Below are 17,545 nucleotides of genomic sequence, written 5' to 3' on the forward strand. Positions count from 1 at the left end.
CAAAGGGGTTGGGGGTGGGGTGGGAGTGGCTCTGCCCTAGGAAAATCTAGAATAAATGGGGCACGCCAGTTGAGCTGGTAACTGTGTTTCCTGTTCATTGTCTCACTGAACCCCACAGAATGTCACCTCTGTGACAGCAGGACTCCCCAGAACCTAGCACAGTGCCTCCCACACAATAAATAGTTGTAGAACAGATGACTGTATGTGTGATGTGAGGGGGACACCTTCTGAGGCAGGAATGTTATCTCTATTTTATTGGCAAGGAAACTGAGGCACAGAGATGTTAAGGAACCAGCCTAAGGCCCCACAGCTAATGAGTGGTTAATTGGGAGCTTACTGTCCAATTTGTCAGAACCTAGTGCATATTCCTGCCCCAAGCTCAGAGGTCCTCATCCAGATCTATGGCTTTGTGGTCAGCAGGACATGTAGGTTGGGAAGACCTTTCAGGGACATACCTGAAGCCCCCATGATTGCCTGTCACTCTGATGTTCCACTTTTGAGCTACCCTCTCCCTGCCTCTCCCCCTTTTCCTACCCATCCTCTTTTGTCCTGGAGACACTAGACCCCCATCCTAAAAAGAAGATGGAGTCTGCACCCACCTCTGCAGAGCAGTTTTTGGCAAGACTCTTCCCTCCACCTCTCAAGCAGATTCTGACTGCCAGCTTTGTGCCAGGCCCTGGGATGGGCACGGGAAGTGCAAGGCTGGGAAAGACATCAGTCTTACCCTTGGGGGTTTGTCTACTAGCTAGAGCCACATAAAATGTGAGACTGTGTATTAGGAATATTTACAAAATACTCTGGAGACATTTAACTATTTCACTGCCTGAAAAAGTTAGGGAGGATGACACAGAGGAGGTAGCTTTCAATCTGGGTCTTGCAGGTTGAGTAGGAGTTTGCCTGTTGAATAGAGTTTGTTTTGGGGGTGGTCCATTCTAGGCAGGTGGAATAGCAGCACAATGGCACTAGAGAGGTAAGCTGGGATCAGACTGAGGACTTTGAATGCCGGGCTAAGGAGTTTAGTCTTTTTCTAGTTACCAAGGAGCCAAGAAAGGTTCCTAAACAGCATTGGCTTTGACCCACTTTGCACATTAGAAGGGTCACTGTGGCGTTGAGTTTGTTGCCAAAGACACAGAGTTGACTTATGGACCAAGAGAGCTGGATGGCCTGTGGGATCCCAGGAGTCTGTGGTTGAGGCAGGTGGAAAGATGAATGTGGTGCTCAGGAGACATGCAAGGCCACGGATAAGGACATGCGAGCCATCCTCAAAGCAGTGGGGGTGGAACATCTAGGAGGGCATGTAGGTGAGAATGGAAGGAGCTGGCCCAGAGGGAGCGGCCACAGAGGTGGGAGGCAAACCAGAACATGCACCTGGTAGAGGGTGGCCGGTGGGCCAAACACTGCCATGGAGGGGTCGAGAAGGAGCCGGAAGGGGTGGCTGTGGGATTTGGGCGTCCTTGGAGGGCAGCGGCAGATGGTGCAGTGAGGGCAGGCCCCATCTTCTCCACCTGTGACCCGCACGGAAACCTGAGGGATCGGGGAGGGGCTCAGGGAGGCCACAGGCAGCCTGGCTCTTCATCCCCAGCCTCTCCTCCACCCCCTTTGTCTGCCTGGCGCTCTGGGTGGGCATGCGCTGGGAGGCTGGCCCGCTGCCAGCAGTTCTTCCTGCCGCCGCCACAGGAGGGAACTGGCCCTAATTGAGCCTTTGTCAAGCCTCCCACAGAGCCCTGGGCACTGAACACAGCGGGGTCTCTGACTCTGTGAACTCCCAGCCAGAATCCCACAAAGTAAAATTACAGAGGCAGGTCCCGCACACTGCTGCAGCCTGGCCACACTTCTGTACCCCGTGTTGTCCCGCCGTGCACTGCTCCCCACATCCCCCGTTGACTTGCTGCCTGTCCTGCAGGCCCCAGCTCAGAAGCCATCTCTCAGTAAGCAGGCTCTTTCTCCGCACCTCAAACAATGCCATGCCTTTTGCGAACACGCCCCCGCTTAATCTTCCCCAGACCCCTGCTCCGTGGTCGTGCTACTCCTCTCACAGATAAGAAAACAGGCTCAGAGACATTAGGCAACTGAGGTTGCCACAGCTAGAGACCCAGAGCCAGGATTCTCACCCGGGCTGTTGGGCACTGAAGCCTGTGCCCTTCACCACGCAGGCCCCTCCTGGGTCCGGCAGTGCCCGCGGGAGCAGAGAAGTAGGCAAGTCCAGTCTTGTCTCCTGTGATCATGGCTTTAACATCCAGCTCTGATTTCTGGGCTTGGGGAGAGTCTCAAGGGTGGCAGGACAGGGTGGGTGACCACCAAGCTTTGCCCAGCACCTTGCGGTTTATAAAGCTCTCTGATATCTGTGATCTCCTTGTCATCTTTGCTTGAGCCCCACGAGTGATTTTTTCTTTTTTTTACAAATAAAGACCTCACTGTATCCTGGACTGACCTCAGCCTCTTCTCCCCGCCCACCCCATCTCCCCCAGCTTCCCTGTCCCTCCCACCCCCAAGCCAGAAAGCTGGGCATCATCCTCACACCTTTCTCTGCTCGGTCCCTCCAGCCAGCCCGTCGGGCACCAGGACTGAAGAGGCTGCGCCCAGATGTCTTTCAAGCCACAGCCCCTCTAGGTCAAGCCTCAGTGGGTTTCCTAAAGGGCACGTGGAATCATGTGCTATCCGGGGCGATGCCAGCCGGTCCTGCCACGGAGCTTTTCCACGTGCCCCTCCCCCACCTTTCCTCTCTCCCCCGTCCGCTCCCCCTGGCCTAACCCCTGATGACTGTCCCCACAGTCTTCCACCAAAAGCTTGCGGACCACCATTGGGGAGGCGTTCGAGCGGCTGCACCGGCTGCTGCGTGAGCGGCAGAAGGCGATGCTGGAGGAGTTGGAGGCCGACACGGCGCGCACGCTCACGGACATCGAGCAGAAAGTCCAGCGTTACAGCCAGCAGCTGCGCAAGGTGCAGGAGGGGGCCCAGATCCTGCAGGAGCGGCTGGCCGAGACCGACCGCCACACCTTCCTGGCCGGGGTGGCCTCGCTGTCTGAGCGGTAAGTGAGGCGCGGGGGGTGGCTCGTGGAGAACGCAGTCAGCCCCATCCTCATCACACAGTTCCGGGACAGGGGCCGTGTGCCAGAGCCTGGGCTACCGAGGCTTTCTGCTTTATAGTTCTCTATATAAGAAGCAGAATCATATAGAATATTACTTAGAGGGCAACGTTATTTATATTCCAAACATATATTGTTTATAACATTGATATTGTAGGTAGTAAATAATATTTATATTATTATAATCTTCTTAGCTCCCTTGGAGACAAGTTACTGCCGCCATCCCCATTTCACACCTGTAGGAACAGGCACAGAGACGCTAGATCACTTGGCCGAGGCCCCTCATCTAGCATTTGGCAGAGCCAGGATTCAGCTGCATGTCTCTCTGGTCCCAGAGCCACCTTTCATAATAACACTTCATTATTGGTCTGTTGATGATCAAGCCTGATAGCTAACATCATGTATTCGGCGTTGACCGTGAGCCAAGCACTGTGGTAAGCATCTTACGTACATGACGCCGTGTCATCCTCACAACAAGCCTGGAAGGCAGATGCTATCTCAGTACCCATTTTAAAGTTGAGGAAAATGAGGCTAGAGATGGAGGAAGTGGCATAAGCAGACACTTGACTCTGGGGCTGGCAGACTCGACATACGTGACCTCACCCTTTGTCAGCTGCCCCGAAGGTGGCTGTAGGGCCCCCAGTGTTGGGACCAAACTCCAGCCCCCAATGCAACCTGCTGTCCTGCTTTCCTTCCAGGCTTAAAGGGAAAATCCATGAGACCAATCTGACTTATGAAGACTTCCCAACCTCCAAGTACACAGGCCCCTTGCAGTACACCATCTGGAAGTCCCTGTTCCAGGACATCCACCCAGGTAAGGCCCTTCCTGCCCGTCCCTGAGAGCACCCAGGAAGAGGCAAGGGTTAACACAGGCAGGAGCTAGGGGACTACGTCCCCACCCAGCTGCCTGCTCTGAATACAGTATGGGGGCAGGGCAGAGGGAGGAGGAGAGTTTCTTGCTGAGCACCTGCGTCTTCTAGGGCCTGTGCTGGGCACCCGCACGATCACTCAGCTCAGTGAATCCTCATACAGCCATCATGAGGCCATTAGTATGTCCATTCTCCAGATGAAGAGACTGAGGCCTTAGGCAGTTCATTCATTCATCCTACAACACATATCACAGCATGCACTATTCTAGGTATTGGAGACATAGCAGTGAGCAAAACAGGCAAAAGTCCCTGCCCTCATGGATCTTACATCATAGGGAGAGAGAAAATGAAATTAATAAGTGAAATCCATAGTTCATTAGAGAAAGATAAAAGATAAGGAAGGGAGCTAGGGGATATTAGGTCAGATAGTGATTCTAGGTAGAAGGCCCAGTTAAAGGATCTCACCAGTAAGGAAACATAGAAGTAAAGGCCTGAAGGAAGAAGGAGAGTGATCCATGCAGGTTTCTGAGGGAAGAGTGTCCCTCGCAGTGGGGATAGCAAGTGCAAAGGCCCTGAGGCAAGAGCAAACCTGGCATATTCAAGGAACAGGGAGGAGGCTGGTGTGGCTAGAGTGGAAGAGAGTAGAAGGTGAGGAGGTCATGGAGGTGGCAGTGGCCAGACCCTGAGGACCTACGGGCCAGTGTGGGAACTTGAAATCTGAAGTTTCACTCAGATTTCATGCTGAGTGAGATGGGAGCCATTGGAGGGCTTGGGGACATGCAGTGGCATGCGCTTAAGTTCCTCGAGGCTCCCTCTCGCTGCCAGGTTGAGAACAGACCGAAGTGGGTGAAGGGTGGAGGCTGGGACACTGGTTAGGAGGTTTCCACAATACTCCAGGCGAGCGATGGTGGCTTGGAGTAGGGTGATGGCAGTGGAGGTAGAGAGAAGTGATCAGATTAGGATATACTTTGAAGGGAGAGCCAACAGGATTTGCTAATGAATCAGTTCTAGAGTGTGAGAGAAAGAAGACAAGGAAACTACAATGATGCAGGCCGAGGTGCCCGGAAGGGAAGAGCTGTAAGCACGTGAGGTCTGCCATACAGATGAGATGTCTAAGTGAGGCAGATGGGATGACTAGTACTGTGGAGGACAAGGGTCAGGGCCGGCGATGTCAGCGTGTAGACTGTATTTAATGAGCCCGGATGACATCACCTAGGACGTGAAAGAAGAGAGACAGGGCTGCTCTCAACTTTGAAGCCCTGGGGCACTCCCAGATCGTAGGGACAGGAGGGAGACCCAGCCAAGGGGACCGAGAAGGAGCAGCCAGAGAAGTGGGGCGGGGAACCCGGGTATGTCCCGGGAGCCAAGTAGGGAGAGTGGCTGAGGGCAGCAAAGGCCACTAGGCCAGGTGGGAGCACCCGAACTGACTGTTCTCCAGCAACATGCAGGTCTTCGGTGACGAGAGCTTAGTGGAGCCACAGGGGCGTAAGCTGGATAGGAGGCCAGCCAAGAGCGAGTGGAGACAGTGAGTGGAGACAGTGCTTTCTATTTCTAAGGCAGGTGTTTGATTTAAGGGACGGAGAGAGAAGGTGGCAGAGGCCGTTGAAGGTGAAAGAAGTAACAGTCTATTTGTGGGTGATGGGAAAGACCCAGTGGAAGGAGGGTAGAGCTGAGGGCGAAGGGCAGAGAGAGTGGCCGGGGAGACAGCCAGGAGAGGGGTCTGCTGCGGCCTCTGCTGGGAGCCCAGACATCTCATCTTCAGGAGCCCAGAGGAGGGGGAGTAAATGGGCAGGGGTGGGAGCTTGAGAGGATTCTCTTCTGATGGCCTCCCCTTTCCCAGTGAGGTAGGAAGCAAGGTTGCCGACTGAGATGAGGATGGGCAAGAGGAGGTGATGGGTGGTTTGCAGAGAGAGGAGAAGGTCTGAACAGGTTTCTAGTGAAGGGAGTAGACCCTGGGACCCGAAATCATACAACCTACAAAGGCACCATGTCCTTTAAAGGTGAGACAAGGCTATAAAGGGGAATTCTCCCTAAGAGGTAGGCACTATTATCATTTCTTCAGTTAAGGAAAGAGGCACAGAACCGTTAGGAACTTGTCCATGATCACAACCTGGAAGTGCTACAGCCAGGATTTGCACTCAGACCTCTCAGAGCCCAGAGCCTGTGCCCTTACCTACTAAGCCAACCAGACATCCTCTGGCCTCACGCCAACCCAAGAAGACAGCGTGGGAGACTGAGGCTCAGAGAGGCTCACTGATTTCCCATAGTCACACAGCAGTCAGAGCTCTGTCCCCGTGCCTGGATTCATTCTTTCGACCCACAGACACTGAAAGTCCCTCCAAGCATTTTCAGGGGTCAGGAGAAACAGATGGGCAAACAGACCCTCCCAGACCTTGACAGCCCAGTGGGACAAGCTATGACGAGGGACTCACACAGGGCTGTGGAAACCCTGAGGGGGAAACAGGAGGCTCTGGATGGGGCAGGGCAGGGACCAGGAGAAGCCCTCAACAGATGATGTTTGAACTGAGCACTGAAGGCTGAGGCTTTTGCAACTCGGGGAAGGGTGGGGCCTGGTGGGGCCTCCAGATTGTCCCTGGTGTGGGGAACTGCACGGGCAAAGGCCCTGGGGAGGGCAGGAGCGTGAGGGATCCCAGGATGTTCATGATGGGGCCTTCCAGGGAGGGATGGAGAGGGCAGAAGACATCAGTGGGGGCGTGAATGCTAGACAGAGATGGGGCTCCCCCGTAGGTGACTGAAGGCCACATCTGATACATCATTACCAATTTCCCAGAAGCGAAGGGACAGCACCTAGTACTCTTAAATCTGGATCTGTGCCCTCGTTGCCAAAAGGGGCAGCAGTTTGGGGAAGGGCCCGTTTTCCAGCAGACTGGGTGGGACTCTGGGCTGTCCTCTTGGGGTACTCCTCGCCTCTCTGTGCTCCTAGACTTGGAGGGACCGCCACCCTGGGGCCCAGCAGGGGGAAGGCCACATGTGGGTGAAGCAGAATAACTCAAGGAGGCAAGAAGCACGTCCCCAGCTGCTGACCCAGGGAAGCCCCTCAGGCAGATGGTCTCAGGAGCTCTCTTTGTCTCAGCTACCACTGGCTGGATCCTTGTCACAGCTCAGAGAGGCACTCCAGGTGCCTCAGTCTGACAGTCAAGGTCCTACAAGACCTGGGCCCTGCCCTTCTCTCATCCTCCCCCTCCCCCGCCCCCATAATACTCAGCGACATTGATCCATCTCCAGGTCTTAAATGAGCCGTAGTCTTCCTCCTCCACTTTCACACATGCTGCTCCCTTTGCCTACAACCCTCTCCACAAACCTCAGTCTTTGATGACAAACGCCTACTCCCCTTCACATCCTAGTTTATAAACACCTCCTCTGAGAAGTCTTCCAGGATTTCTTTAGGTAGCCCTGGGCTTTCCTGGTCTCATTGTTTTGTCAATGTCTGTGTAGCTGTCTGTCTCACTAGACCATGAGCTCTGAGAGGTCAGGGCTGGGTCTAATTCATCACTCTATATCCCTAGAAGCCCTGGGATGTTTGTTGATAAGTAAAGGAAGTTTACTTCCTTTGTTTGTTGATAAGTAAATGTTTGTTGATAAGTAAAGGAAGAAATGAATGAGTCCTAGGCTCAGTTCTGATACTGGAATAGTGCCATAAAGTAAGTACTCAGTAAATAGTTTTGAATGAAACTTGCCACACATCCTTGAACAAGTCACTTTCTCCTCTGAGCTGCAGTTTCCTCCTCTGTAAAATCAGAATGCTAGTCCCTTCTCAAGTCCCTTGCAAGTGAGCTCATGGATGTGGGAACTTGCTGGTTGCTCCAGGGCAGGGTTTCTATTGACCTTTGAGGCTGGATAATTCCTTGTTGTAGGGGGCTGTCCTGTGCGTGGTAGGGTGTGAAGCAGCATTCCTGGTCTTTACCCAACTAGATGCCCCCTCCCCAGTTTTGACACCCCAAAATGTCTCCAGACATCACCCGATGACCCCTGCGAGGCAAACTGCCCCAGTTGAGAACCACTGGCCCAGAGAAAACTGTCTGTGGAAGAGGGGCTGAGGGAGCAATAGTGTGTAACATCCCCGGCCAAGGACACAGGTCCCTGGGGAGTTCAGAGAACAGTGACCTGCTTAGCCAGGCCTTTGTCTGTAGGGCCTGTGAAGTCACTCTGGCACCAAGGCCCTTTATGTCCAGATGGGAGGGGCAGGCGCCCCCAGGGACCTAGCCCCTGGATTCTAGCAGCTTCCTGCCTGCCGGGCTTCCAGCAAGGGCTTCCTATTGGGTCACCTGAGAACTCCATTTAGCACTGGTCACTCCCCTTGCTTCCGAACCTCCAGTCTCTGCCACCACCCACCTCCTGTCCCACCCTTCAGCTGACATTGGAAACCCACCTCCAACCGCCCAGCCAGATTGTTCCAGCCCCCCAGCACAAACTTCCTCCCCAGCCAGACCCGAGGACACCAGACACTGCCTTCTGTGCTTCTGCCACCTCCCTCCCCTGGGCTGCTCGCTCCTTCCCCCTACTCGCCTCAATCCAATCATTTCGGCTTCCAGGGTGTTCGCCTCCTAGCTGTGTACCCCAGGACGAATCACTGCCCTCTCTGAGCCAGTTTTCTCCTCTGTAAAACAGGGATGGGGAAGATGTGATTGATCTCCCAGGGTAGGTATAAGAATGAAATAAAATGATCTATTTGTAATAATAATCCTGGAACTTAGTAAGTACGTGATACCTGCTTATGATGATGATGGTCATGACTCATCAGATGGTTCCTCAGTCTTGCAGAGCAGGCTTTCTGGGGCCACATTAAGGAAAGAATGTGGTGTGAAAAGATCTTAGCTCAAGTTCCAACTGTACTTCCACCCCGAGTGGCAGCTCGGGCAGGCCACTTAACTCCAAGAAGTGTCCCTGGAGCCTCAGTTTCCTCTTCTGACAAATGGTACGGTGATTTGCACTCCTGGGGCTGCTGCAGCGTTCCCGAGAGCTAGTGGGTGTGAGCATGTTTCTCGAATGCCGGCACGATGACCCGGAGGGCCTAAATAGGTGGGAAGCCTGAGGCAGCAGATTTTGTAAGAGCTGGTAGTATCTCCTGTCCTGTCAGGCTTTGAAGGGTCGAGACTGTCCATGTCCCTCCCTCAATGCCTTTGACCTCGAGGTCTCAGGTTTAAATGGACAGAGAAAACACCTGGAGACCAGACGGGCTGCTGCAACAGCTGCTTTTTGTTTTTATATAACAGTGTCTCTGGACCTAGAAAAGAGCTCTGAGCTGTAACATAGTGAGCCCCAGGGGACTGGTTTGTTTCGCTGGGGTTTGGCAGCTCTCCCACGGATAAAGGATGGGTAGAGGGATTGCCAGTCCCCATCCAGCGACTGACATCTCAGAGGGGGAAAAGGTGTTGCCATGCCCCCTTCTGGGTCTCTCTCTGGTCTGAAGACTGTTACTTCTGCCACCCCTAGCCTCACGAAGGGTGGGAAGGGGGCCTGGGAAGACAGAACCTCTATTTATGATGAGATGGGAGACCCTGGAGGTGGAACCCAGCCTACCCTTTGGGGGTGTCAAAGCCTCTTAAGAAGCAGGCCACACCCTGTGCCTAATAAGAACACCGGGCCCCTCCCCTAGCCCTGCCCCTGGGAGGTTGGGCCCAGAACCCAGTTACCGGGCCCCACCCCCTGGTCCCGCCTCCGCTGCCAGCGCTGTCCAATGACCGGCAGACTCCGCCCCCAGGCCCACCCAATGAGTGGCGGGCCCTCCCCTTACCCAGTCCCCTGCGCTTCAAAGCAGTGAGGGTCCCGGCCCAGGAGCTGGCTCTCAGTGCAGTCAGGATTTCCTCTGTACTGCAGCCTCATCTCTGTGGGCCCAATGTCAGAGCCACTGAGATCCCACTTGGCTGCCTCCTCGAGCGCCCTCCCCACTCATCGGTGGCACTAGAAGTGGCCACGTGGCCCTCCATGAGGCTTAAGAGTCTGGGGCTGAGCCCTCCACCCTGTCCCCACCCTCCAGCCCCTGTCCTTCTGCCCCGCGCTGCAGTTTCTGCCTGTTGCTGACCTCCTCAGTCATCCTGAGCACCCCGGGTTCCCGCGTGGCACTCAGGACGGCGCTGCCCACACCTTGGCTTTGTGCCTGCTCTGCCCACTGCCACAGACACCTGAGTGTGACCCATATTCCACAGCCAGTAGGAGTGGCCCGTCTGTATCTAATTAGATTCTTCTTGCTTCCCTAGCCTCCCCTTCACACACACTTCCTACACTTCCCTCCAGCTCTCACCTCTCGTCGCCACTGTGGGGATTCCCACATTCCATGTGGCAGGAGCTTCTGGTTCCGGCAGGCTGCACTGTGACTACTCGGACAACAGGGTGGAACACTGATCCAGTGTCTTCCTTCTCATTGCTCCCCCTCTTCAATGTCCCTGGATAGAGAGCTGTGTTTCCATTGACCCCTCTATTCATAGGCCTAATTGTTCCCATTCAGCCCTCTGAGTTCTGAGAACAGGAAGGGAGAATGTAAAATGCAAAACTAAATTGATTCGTAACAGAGCTCGTGGAAGGTGCCTGATATAAGTCAACGGTGAGCGTTGTTAGTGGATGTGTGAACAGGAGCGCAGTGCAGAAACTGGTTCTTGCTCCCTGTTGGGGCCAGTTGCCACCGCTGAGGTGCTTTATTTCTGTGCACGCATGCAGCCAACAGGGGTGACAGAGGTAGGGGGTAATGCTGCAGCCAAGTGGAATCATGCTTCTGCTCCCCCAGATAAGGGAAGGGCCAGAGAGCAGCATGAAGAAATCCTTTGCTCCTAGGAACTGGTGGCAGGATTCCTTCTCCTCACCCTTCTTCACCTCTGTCTCGCCCTGGCCTGGAAATGGTCATCCAGGCTCAGGAGGGCCACTTCCAGGTTCTCTCATCTTCTGGCTGAACACTAGCTCCCTCACGGAGGAAAGAGTAAACAGAGACTCTGACAGCCAGACCTGCTAAGCCAGTGTGGCCAGCCCAGAGCAGGATGACCCAGCCTGTGCTGCCTGCCCAAGAGCAACACAAACAGGGTCAGTGTAATTTGGTGAGCCTTTCTGGAAACCTTCACCATGCCTGGCTCTGTGCTGGGCACCAGGCACACGAAGGAGGGCCTAGTTGGATGGTACACAGCCCTTGCCCTCCTGGTGCAAATGGGCGTAAGATGTGGGCACAGGAGACTGTACCCCTTATAGAATCAGGAGAGGACACGAAGTTAAGGAAGCTCAGAAGAAAGAGTGAGCACACCTGCTGGGCACCTAAGAAGGCTTCCCAGAGGATGGGCCGAGCCACATGCAGGGGTGATTACAGCAAGCAGAGAGGAGTCAATGGAGGAATAGTCTGAGTGGAGGATTTGGGGCTGAGTGAGGTTGGCGGCATGTGACAGGGAGGTTGGAGGAGAGGGCTGGGGCCAGATTGCACATGGCCTTGATTAGTCCTCACTCTGCCACTAGGTGCTGGGTGACCTGAGATTAGTCCCCTGTCCTCTCTGGGTCTCATTTTCCCCATTTATCACATGGAAGAGTTGGCTCAGAATTAATGGTTTACGGCTCTTTCAGACCTGTCACCTACATTACCTAACAAATAATTTGTAATGTCTCAAAGATAATATTATTTATATATATATATATATATGTATGTGTATATATATATGTGTACTTGAAACTGTATATATCCACACTCTGATGATAATATAAAGGAAAAATACATGGAAATGATTTATAAGAAAATATTGCACATGTCAATCTTTGGTGCTCAATATAGCCACACTGGAAAACATAATGAAGTAGTCAGGTGCTCACACCATAGGTAAAACACCATTCTGCCTCACATGTGGCCCCAAACAGGTAGGTTTTATGAGTCAGTAGCATTTTTCTTAACAGATGTATTTTCCCCAAAAGTGAACAATTCTCAATGAAGTTCTAAACAACACAAATTCAGTCTCCCCTCAGTTTCCATGGTAGTAATGTTCCAAACTACTCCGTGTATTAAAACTGTACAAAAATTATATCCTGTTCATACATAAAATGGAGTTAAGATGTAATTTTAGGTCATTATAAAAAAGTTTTTCATGAATGAAATGAATGTCTGGTTGAGCATTTGGAAATTTCTGGGTGGCAAGGGGGTCGCGGGACTGCCCTGTGCATTTCCTTCAGGGCGTTTAGATGCACAGATCCCATCTATTGAGAAACCCAAACACCCCCACACGTGTCCTTATCCCCACCAGGGTGATTACCAGCACCTGGATAATCTTCAAGCTCTCTCAGCTCTGAAGTTCCCTAATTCTGGATTTCATTGCGGTTTACCAAACAAACTTTTGTGGGGCACCCACTATGTTCCGTACCCCAGGCAGTCACAGTCCCTGCTCTGCTGCAGCCAGGTTTAAATCTGGAAGGACCTTGGCCGGCACCCTTCCATTTTACAGAGGAGGGAACTGAGGACCAGAGAGGGCAGGCTAGCATTCAGCATCACACAGCCTCCTGGGGACCAACCAGAACGCGGCCCTCAGGGAGGACGGCAGAGTGGGTCCACAGCCTTCTCTCCACTCACCTCCTCTCCCTCCTCCGTCCCCTGCAGTGCCCGCCGCCCTGACCTTGGACCCCGGCACTGCCCACCAGCGCCTGATCCTGTCCGACGACTGCACCATCGTGGCCTATGGCAACCTGCACCCACAGCCGCTGCAGGACTCGCCGAAGCGCTTCGACGTGGAGGTGTCGGTGCTGGGCTCCGAGGCCTTCAGCAGCGGCGTCCACTACTGGGAGGTGGTGGTGGCGGAGAAGACCCAGTGGGTGATCGGGCTGGCCCACGAGGCGGCCAGCCGCAAGGGCAGCATCCAGATCCAGCCCAGCCGCGGCTTCTACTGCATCGTCATGCACGACGGCAACCAATACAGCGCCTGCACCGAGCCCTGGACCCGGCTCAACGTCCGCGACAAGCTTGACAAGGTGGGCGTGTTCCTGGACTACGATCAGGGCCTGCTCATCTTCTACAACGCCGACGACATGTCCTGGCTCTACACTTTCCGCGAGAAGTTCCCGGGCAAGCTCTGCTCCTACTTCAGCCCCGGGCAGAGCCACGCCAATGGCAAGAACGTGCAGCCGTTGAGGATCAATACCGTGCGCATCTAGGGCGGCGGAGGGAGCCCCAGACGCCGCCTGCGCCGCGGCCCCCGCAGGAGCGCGGCCCAGGGGAGGAGAGGCCTGGACTCCGGTCCAGCGTGGCCACCGTGAGGTCTCAAACCGCTTGTTTACCCTTCAGCCTCCGTTTCCCGTCTGTAAAATGGAGGTCGTGCTCCATGATTCCTAAACTCTATCAGCATTGATGTCCTGTAGTTCTGACCTTGATGGGGAGGCAGCTTTGGTCCAAGGATGTGATGTGGCTTCTCCTCGGGGCAGCCTCTGCCCAGCCCTCATCCCCATCCTCTGGGGGTGGGGGTCAGGGGGACCACCTCCCTATGTCTCCCTCCTGCCCACGCGCCCTGATCTCAGGATGTGTCAGAGTGTTGCCAGCATTCGGCAGCCCAAAAGATACACAGGAACCCCCTCATGCTCCCACGTCTAAGACTTGCCCCTCACTAAGCCACGGGCCATGTTACCCTTGACCCCAGCCCACAGTGGACACAGGCAGTAGCTGGTCCTAGGGTTGCCCGAGAACCCTTCTACCTCCAGACCAAGAGCTTTATGGTTCCTATTTTTCCCACTGACCTGCAGGTAGTGATGATGTTGTGACCTGTGAGAGGCACCAGTCAATGAGCCCACGTTACAGTCACTGTGCCACCACCTTCCAGCCCACGGGTGGAAAAGCAGGATGACGGCACGCCCCAGGCAGACGCAGAGACCAGTAGCCTAAAGGCAGCTGCAGGCCAAGCATCACTGGGTGATGGAGGTCCCCAGAAGCTTGGATAAGGGTCCAACCAGGCCTCTGTGACCAGATTAGGGTGCAGGGAGCGGTGTCTCATTCAGGACCTGAGCACTGGGACAGGCTGTTGGCTGGGACCTCCCATCAGGCTTGGCATCTGTCTCCATTCGGATCCTGTTGCAGATAACAAGAGCTGTTTTAGCTGGTTTAATTAGACAGGATTTATTATCACATCCCTGATGGCTTTGCAGAATCATTGGAAGGACTGGAGGAGCAGCCTCTGCTAGATTTCCAGGAATAACTCCCAGCCGCCAGATTCATCATGCCTGTCCTGATCAGAAACGCTGCGCCCATCTGCAGGAAGCCACCGAATCAGGAAGCCGAGGACCACAGAGCTGTGCTCCCTCCCCTTCTGGCCATGCCAGCAAATGGATGTCATGAGGCCCGCCTCTCTCCCACTCAATTTAATTCCCAAATCCCAATCTGGATGAGGGGCACTGTTGGGGAAACACAAACCCGGCCCAGAACTTTGGCAGCAAGGGTGTCTGGGAAATGGATTCTTCTTTCCAGGCCCAGCCACACAAAAAGGGCGCAGAAGGAAGTGAGCGCAGATGCCGAACAAGCTGGTGCACAGGGGTTCACCTCCAGGTCTTGGCTGTGAAGCAGCAGAGCCTCCAGCGGTCCTGCTCCCTGGCTCTGGCCCTGCCCAGGGGTGACAGCCCCAGGAGGTGGATCTGCAGGCGTGGCCGAAATGTCTCAAGCCTCAGCTTTGCTTTCTCAGCCAGAGCCTAGATTTGGAGCTCATGGGGTCCCTGACCACACTCATCCCAAAGGAGCCAGACTAGCTGAACTTGGGGGCCTCCCCTCGCAACGGCTGCCCATTGGCATCCCTCTCAGGTGGGAGGAATCCTCAATCTCACCCCGCCCCTACATCTACCAGAATCTGGGCCACCCCCAGCAGTATTTTTATTTTAAATGTTGCCCATTTTATGAGTTATGATGAATTTGTATTAAAGTTACAGAATGTCAGTGGTCAGTTCCATTTATTCTGAAAAAGGCCCACCTTTTCTCTCCCAGGCAGTATACGTATATTAACATGGCTAATCCACAAAGCAGCCCTACTGAGTACGTAATATTATGCCCATTTTACAGAGGTAGAAAATGAGGCTCAGAGAGAAGATGTGACATACCCACAGTCCCATGTCCCATGCCGGTAAGGGGCAAAGCTTGGATTAGAACTAAGTTCTAAAGCCAGCACTTACATTACAACTTACTAGTCAGGGAAGACTGGCAGTCTGCCTGGAAGAGGGGTGAGTGGTAGCCTTGGGAGCAAAGGGGAGCTCATGAGACAGTGTCATGGTCTCCTGAATTCCACAAACCTGGGCTTGAACCCAGGCTCCATTACTGTATGACTTTAGAGAAATGACTTAACCTCTCTGGGCCTCAGTTTTCCACAAGGAAAATGGGGATAATAACACCCATCTCATGATTTATTGGTAAGCTGCAAAGTGCAATGCACTTAGGGAAGTCCTGCCTCTCACTCCAGCTGCCTCCCAGAGTCAGTGCCCTAAGGAGTCTGACCCTAAGGAGTCTATCTTCATCCTTAGACCTTGTGTGGAGAGTGGGACCACCTCAACCAGTAATGTCCCTAGGTCTGCTGTAGAGAAGGCGGTCCATCCTACCTCTGACTGGTGGGGAAGGAGTCTGGCCAGGAGTCAGGCAGGGGCCTGAATATGGACAGATGAGCCATGCACACTGTAAGTGGCAAGGCCCTGGGGCCCCACAGCTGCACAGCACAGCAACCTGGGAAACAGGAGTCCTGAGCCTCGTCTTAGTTCTGTGTTGACTCTTTCTGTACCCTGAAGCCCCTCTCCTCATCTCCTTACCTGCAAATGAGGGAGGTCACACTGAATGCCCCCCGAGGCCTCAGACCTCTTCACTTATACCTGGAACTAGGGAGAGCAGAGAGGGAGTCACCATAGTCATTGAATTGTTTGGGGTTCTAGAAAGAGGGGCATGAACAAAGATTGGGAAAATTAGCAGGAAAAGAGGGAAAGGTCTCTGATTGGTTGATGGAGAGCACCCAGTTTGGGGGGAGGTGATTTTGAGACTAGAGTATCCCCAAGACCCCTACCCCACCTGAGGCTCTCAAATCTCTGTGGCTCCCCCAAAGCCATGCCCCTCCATCTTTGCTCAATGGATCTCTCTTCTGGGGGAGAAGCACCCCCTCCACAGTCCTTCCTACCCTTCCCCCACTCAGCCTCAGCACGAGGTCCAAGAAGTGCTGGCCACATTCCAGTATCCACTTCCCATTTCCCAGTGTCTGGGAGTAACTATAGGGGCCAAATTTGCACACCCAACTCAGGACTCTGGGAAATCAGGGCATCTCCAAAGGCATTTCCAAAAAATTCCTGAATGGAAGAATCTGGGGTTATCAGGCTGATACCAGGAATCCCCCATTTAACACAGGCAAACAAAGAGGTGAGGCAAAGGCATCACAGTCTGGGGGAGGAAGAGGGATCAGCAAAGACCTTACCCAGAGCAGGAGAGAACTGTATCCCTATTTGGATCTCAGTTTGCGGTCAGCAGACAAAGTGCTGGTACTTATCTAACATCAAGACAAGCCTGGGAGGTTGGTATCATTTTCTCAGTGTTTGAGTGGAGAAACATCACCTCCCAGGGGACCCACAAACAGTACTCAACAGAGCTGGAAATAAGACCCAGGCCCATCCAAAGCTAAAGCCAAACTCTTCACTGGACCTCCCTGGGAATGCTTCTCAACTTTGAGGACTACTTCAGTGGCAGGCAGCAGAAGCCAGAACTGGGTCCCCCTGGGATTCAAAGTGGGACCTTAACCCTCCCTCCACACCATTGTGCATTTGTGCAACTGTGAGTCAAGTCTCAACTTCGAGCCAAGACTCATGTGTCTCTCAGGGTCAGGGGTAGACTCAAGAAGGTACTATGTGACCCTAAGCAGGTGCCTTTCTCTCCCTGGGCCTCAGTGTCCCCATCTCTTTTGAGGAGGGGCTAGGGATTCAGTTAATTGATTGCCAAGGTTCTGGCTCTGATTGTCCAGGATTCTGTAAGTCTAATGCAGGGTTTGTCCTGCTCAGAACCTAACAAGGCCATTAGCTCTGGGTCTTTCTCTCTGGGGTGGCAGCAGGAATAGAAAACAACAGAGATAAGGTCTCTCGGCCGCACAGAGCTCAGCTGGAGAGGTCGTCCCAGAAGGCTGACTGCTCCCACTTGGGCAATATTCCTGGCTTCCTCTCATCCTGCCTGGGTTCTGACTCTGTTCACCGTCCCGAAACACTCCACCAAGAGGTCAGTTGCAAAGGGCCATGTCAGAGGCTTAAATGAAGGGGGCTTGAAGAGGCGTGGGGGGGGGGGGGGGGGGGGGGTGCTGGCCAAGGTGCTGAATCATAATTGCCCACCAGGGCGTGGTTATTTCTCCTTACTCTGGGACACCCATGATTCTGCTCTGTCTCTCCGGGAATCCTGAACCACCCCCAAAGACGGGGTGATGGGAAGCAGAGCAGAAACAGATACAGAAAGAAAGAGAGATACAGTCAGGAGGCACAGCCCACCCCCTTCACCCTCCCTCTTCCTCTGTTACACTCCTGAAATGTCCTCCTCTGTCCCTTTCCTTCCTCCATCAAAACACACCCTCCTGTGTTCCTCAGGGTAACTGGCTTATCACCTGAGATGCCATCCCCTTCCCAACAAATGCACAT

At 53.8% G+C, this 17,545-nt stretch overlaps 1 protein-coding gene across 1 annotated transcript in view; it reads left to right on the plus strand.

The window, feature by feature from the left end:
- Positions 1 to 15,290, plus strand: part of TRIM62 (tripartite motif containing 62) — a 29,823-nt gene extending 14,533 nt beyond the window's left edge. Inside the window, exons 3-5 of the mRNA XM_045898149.3 lie at positions 2,773 to 3,029; positions 3,785 to 3,900; positions 12,531 to 15,290. Of these exons, the coding sequence (XP_045754105.1) occupies positions 2,773 to 3,029; positions 3,785 to 3,900; positions 12,531 to 13,081 (924 nt within the window). The 3' untranslated portion in view covers positions 13,082 to 15,290. The remainder of the gene's footprint in view (positions 1 to 2,772; positions 3,030 to 3,784; positions 3,901 to 12,530) is intronic.
- The last annotated feature ends 2,255 nt before the right edge of the window (positions 15,291 to 17,545 follow it).

This window comes from Mirounga angustirostris, unplaced genomic scaffold, assembly GCF_029215605.1.
Source record: "Mirounga angustirostris isolate CCGP_5_RB_7025 unplaced genomic scaffold, mMirAng1.0.hap1 SCAF_4, whole genome shotgun sequence".
Classification (NCBI taxonomy): domain Eukaryota; kingdom Metazoa; phylum Chordata; class Mammalia; order Carnivora; family Phocidae; genus Mirounga; species Mirounga angustirostris.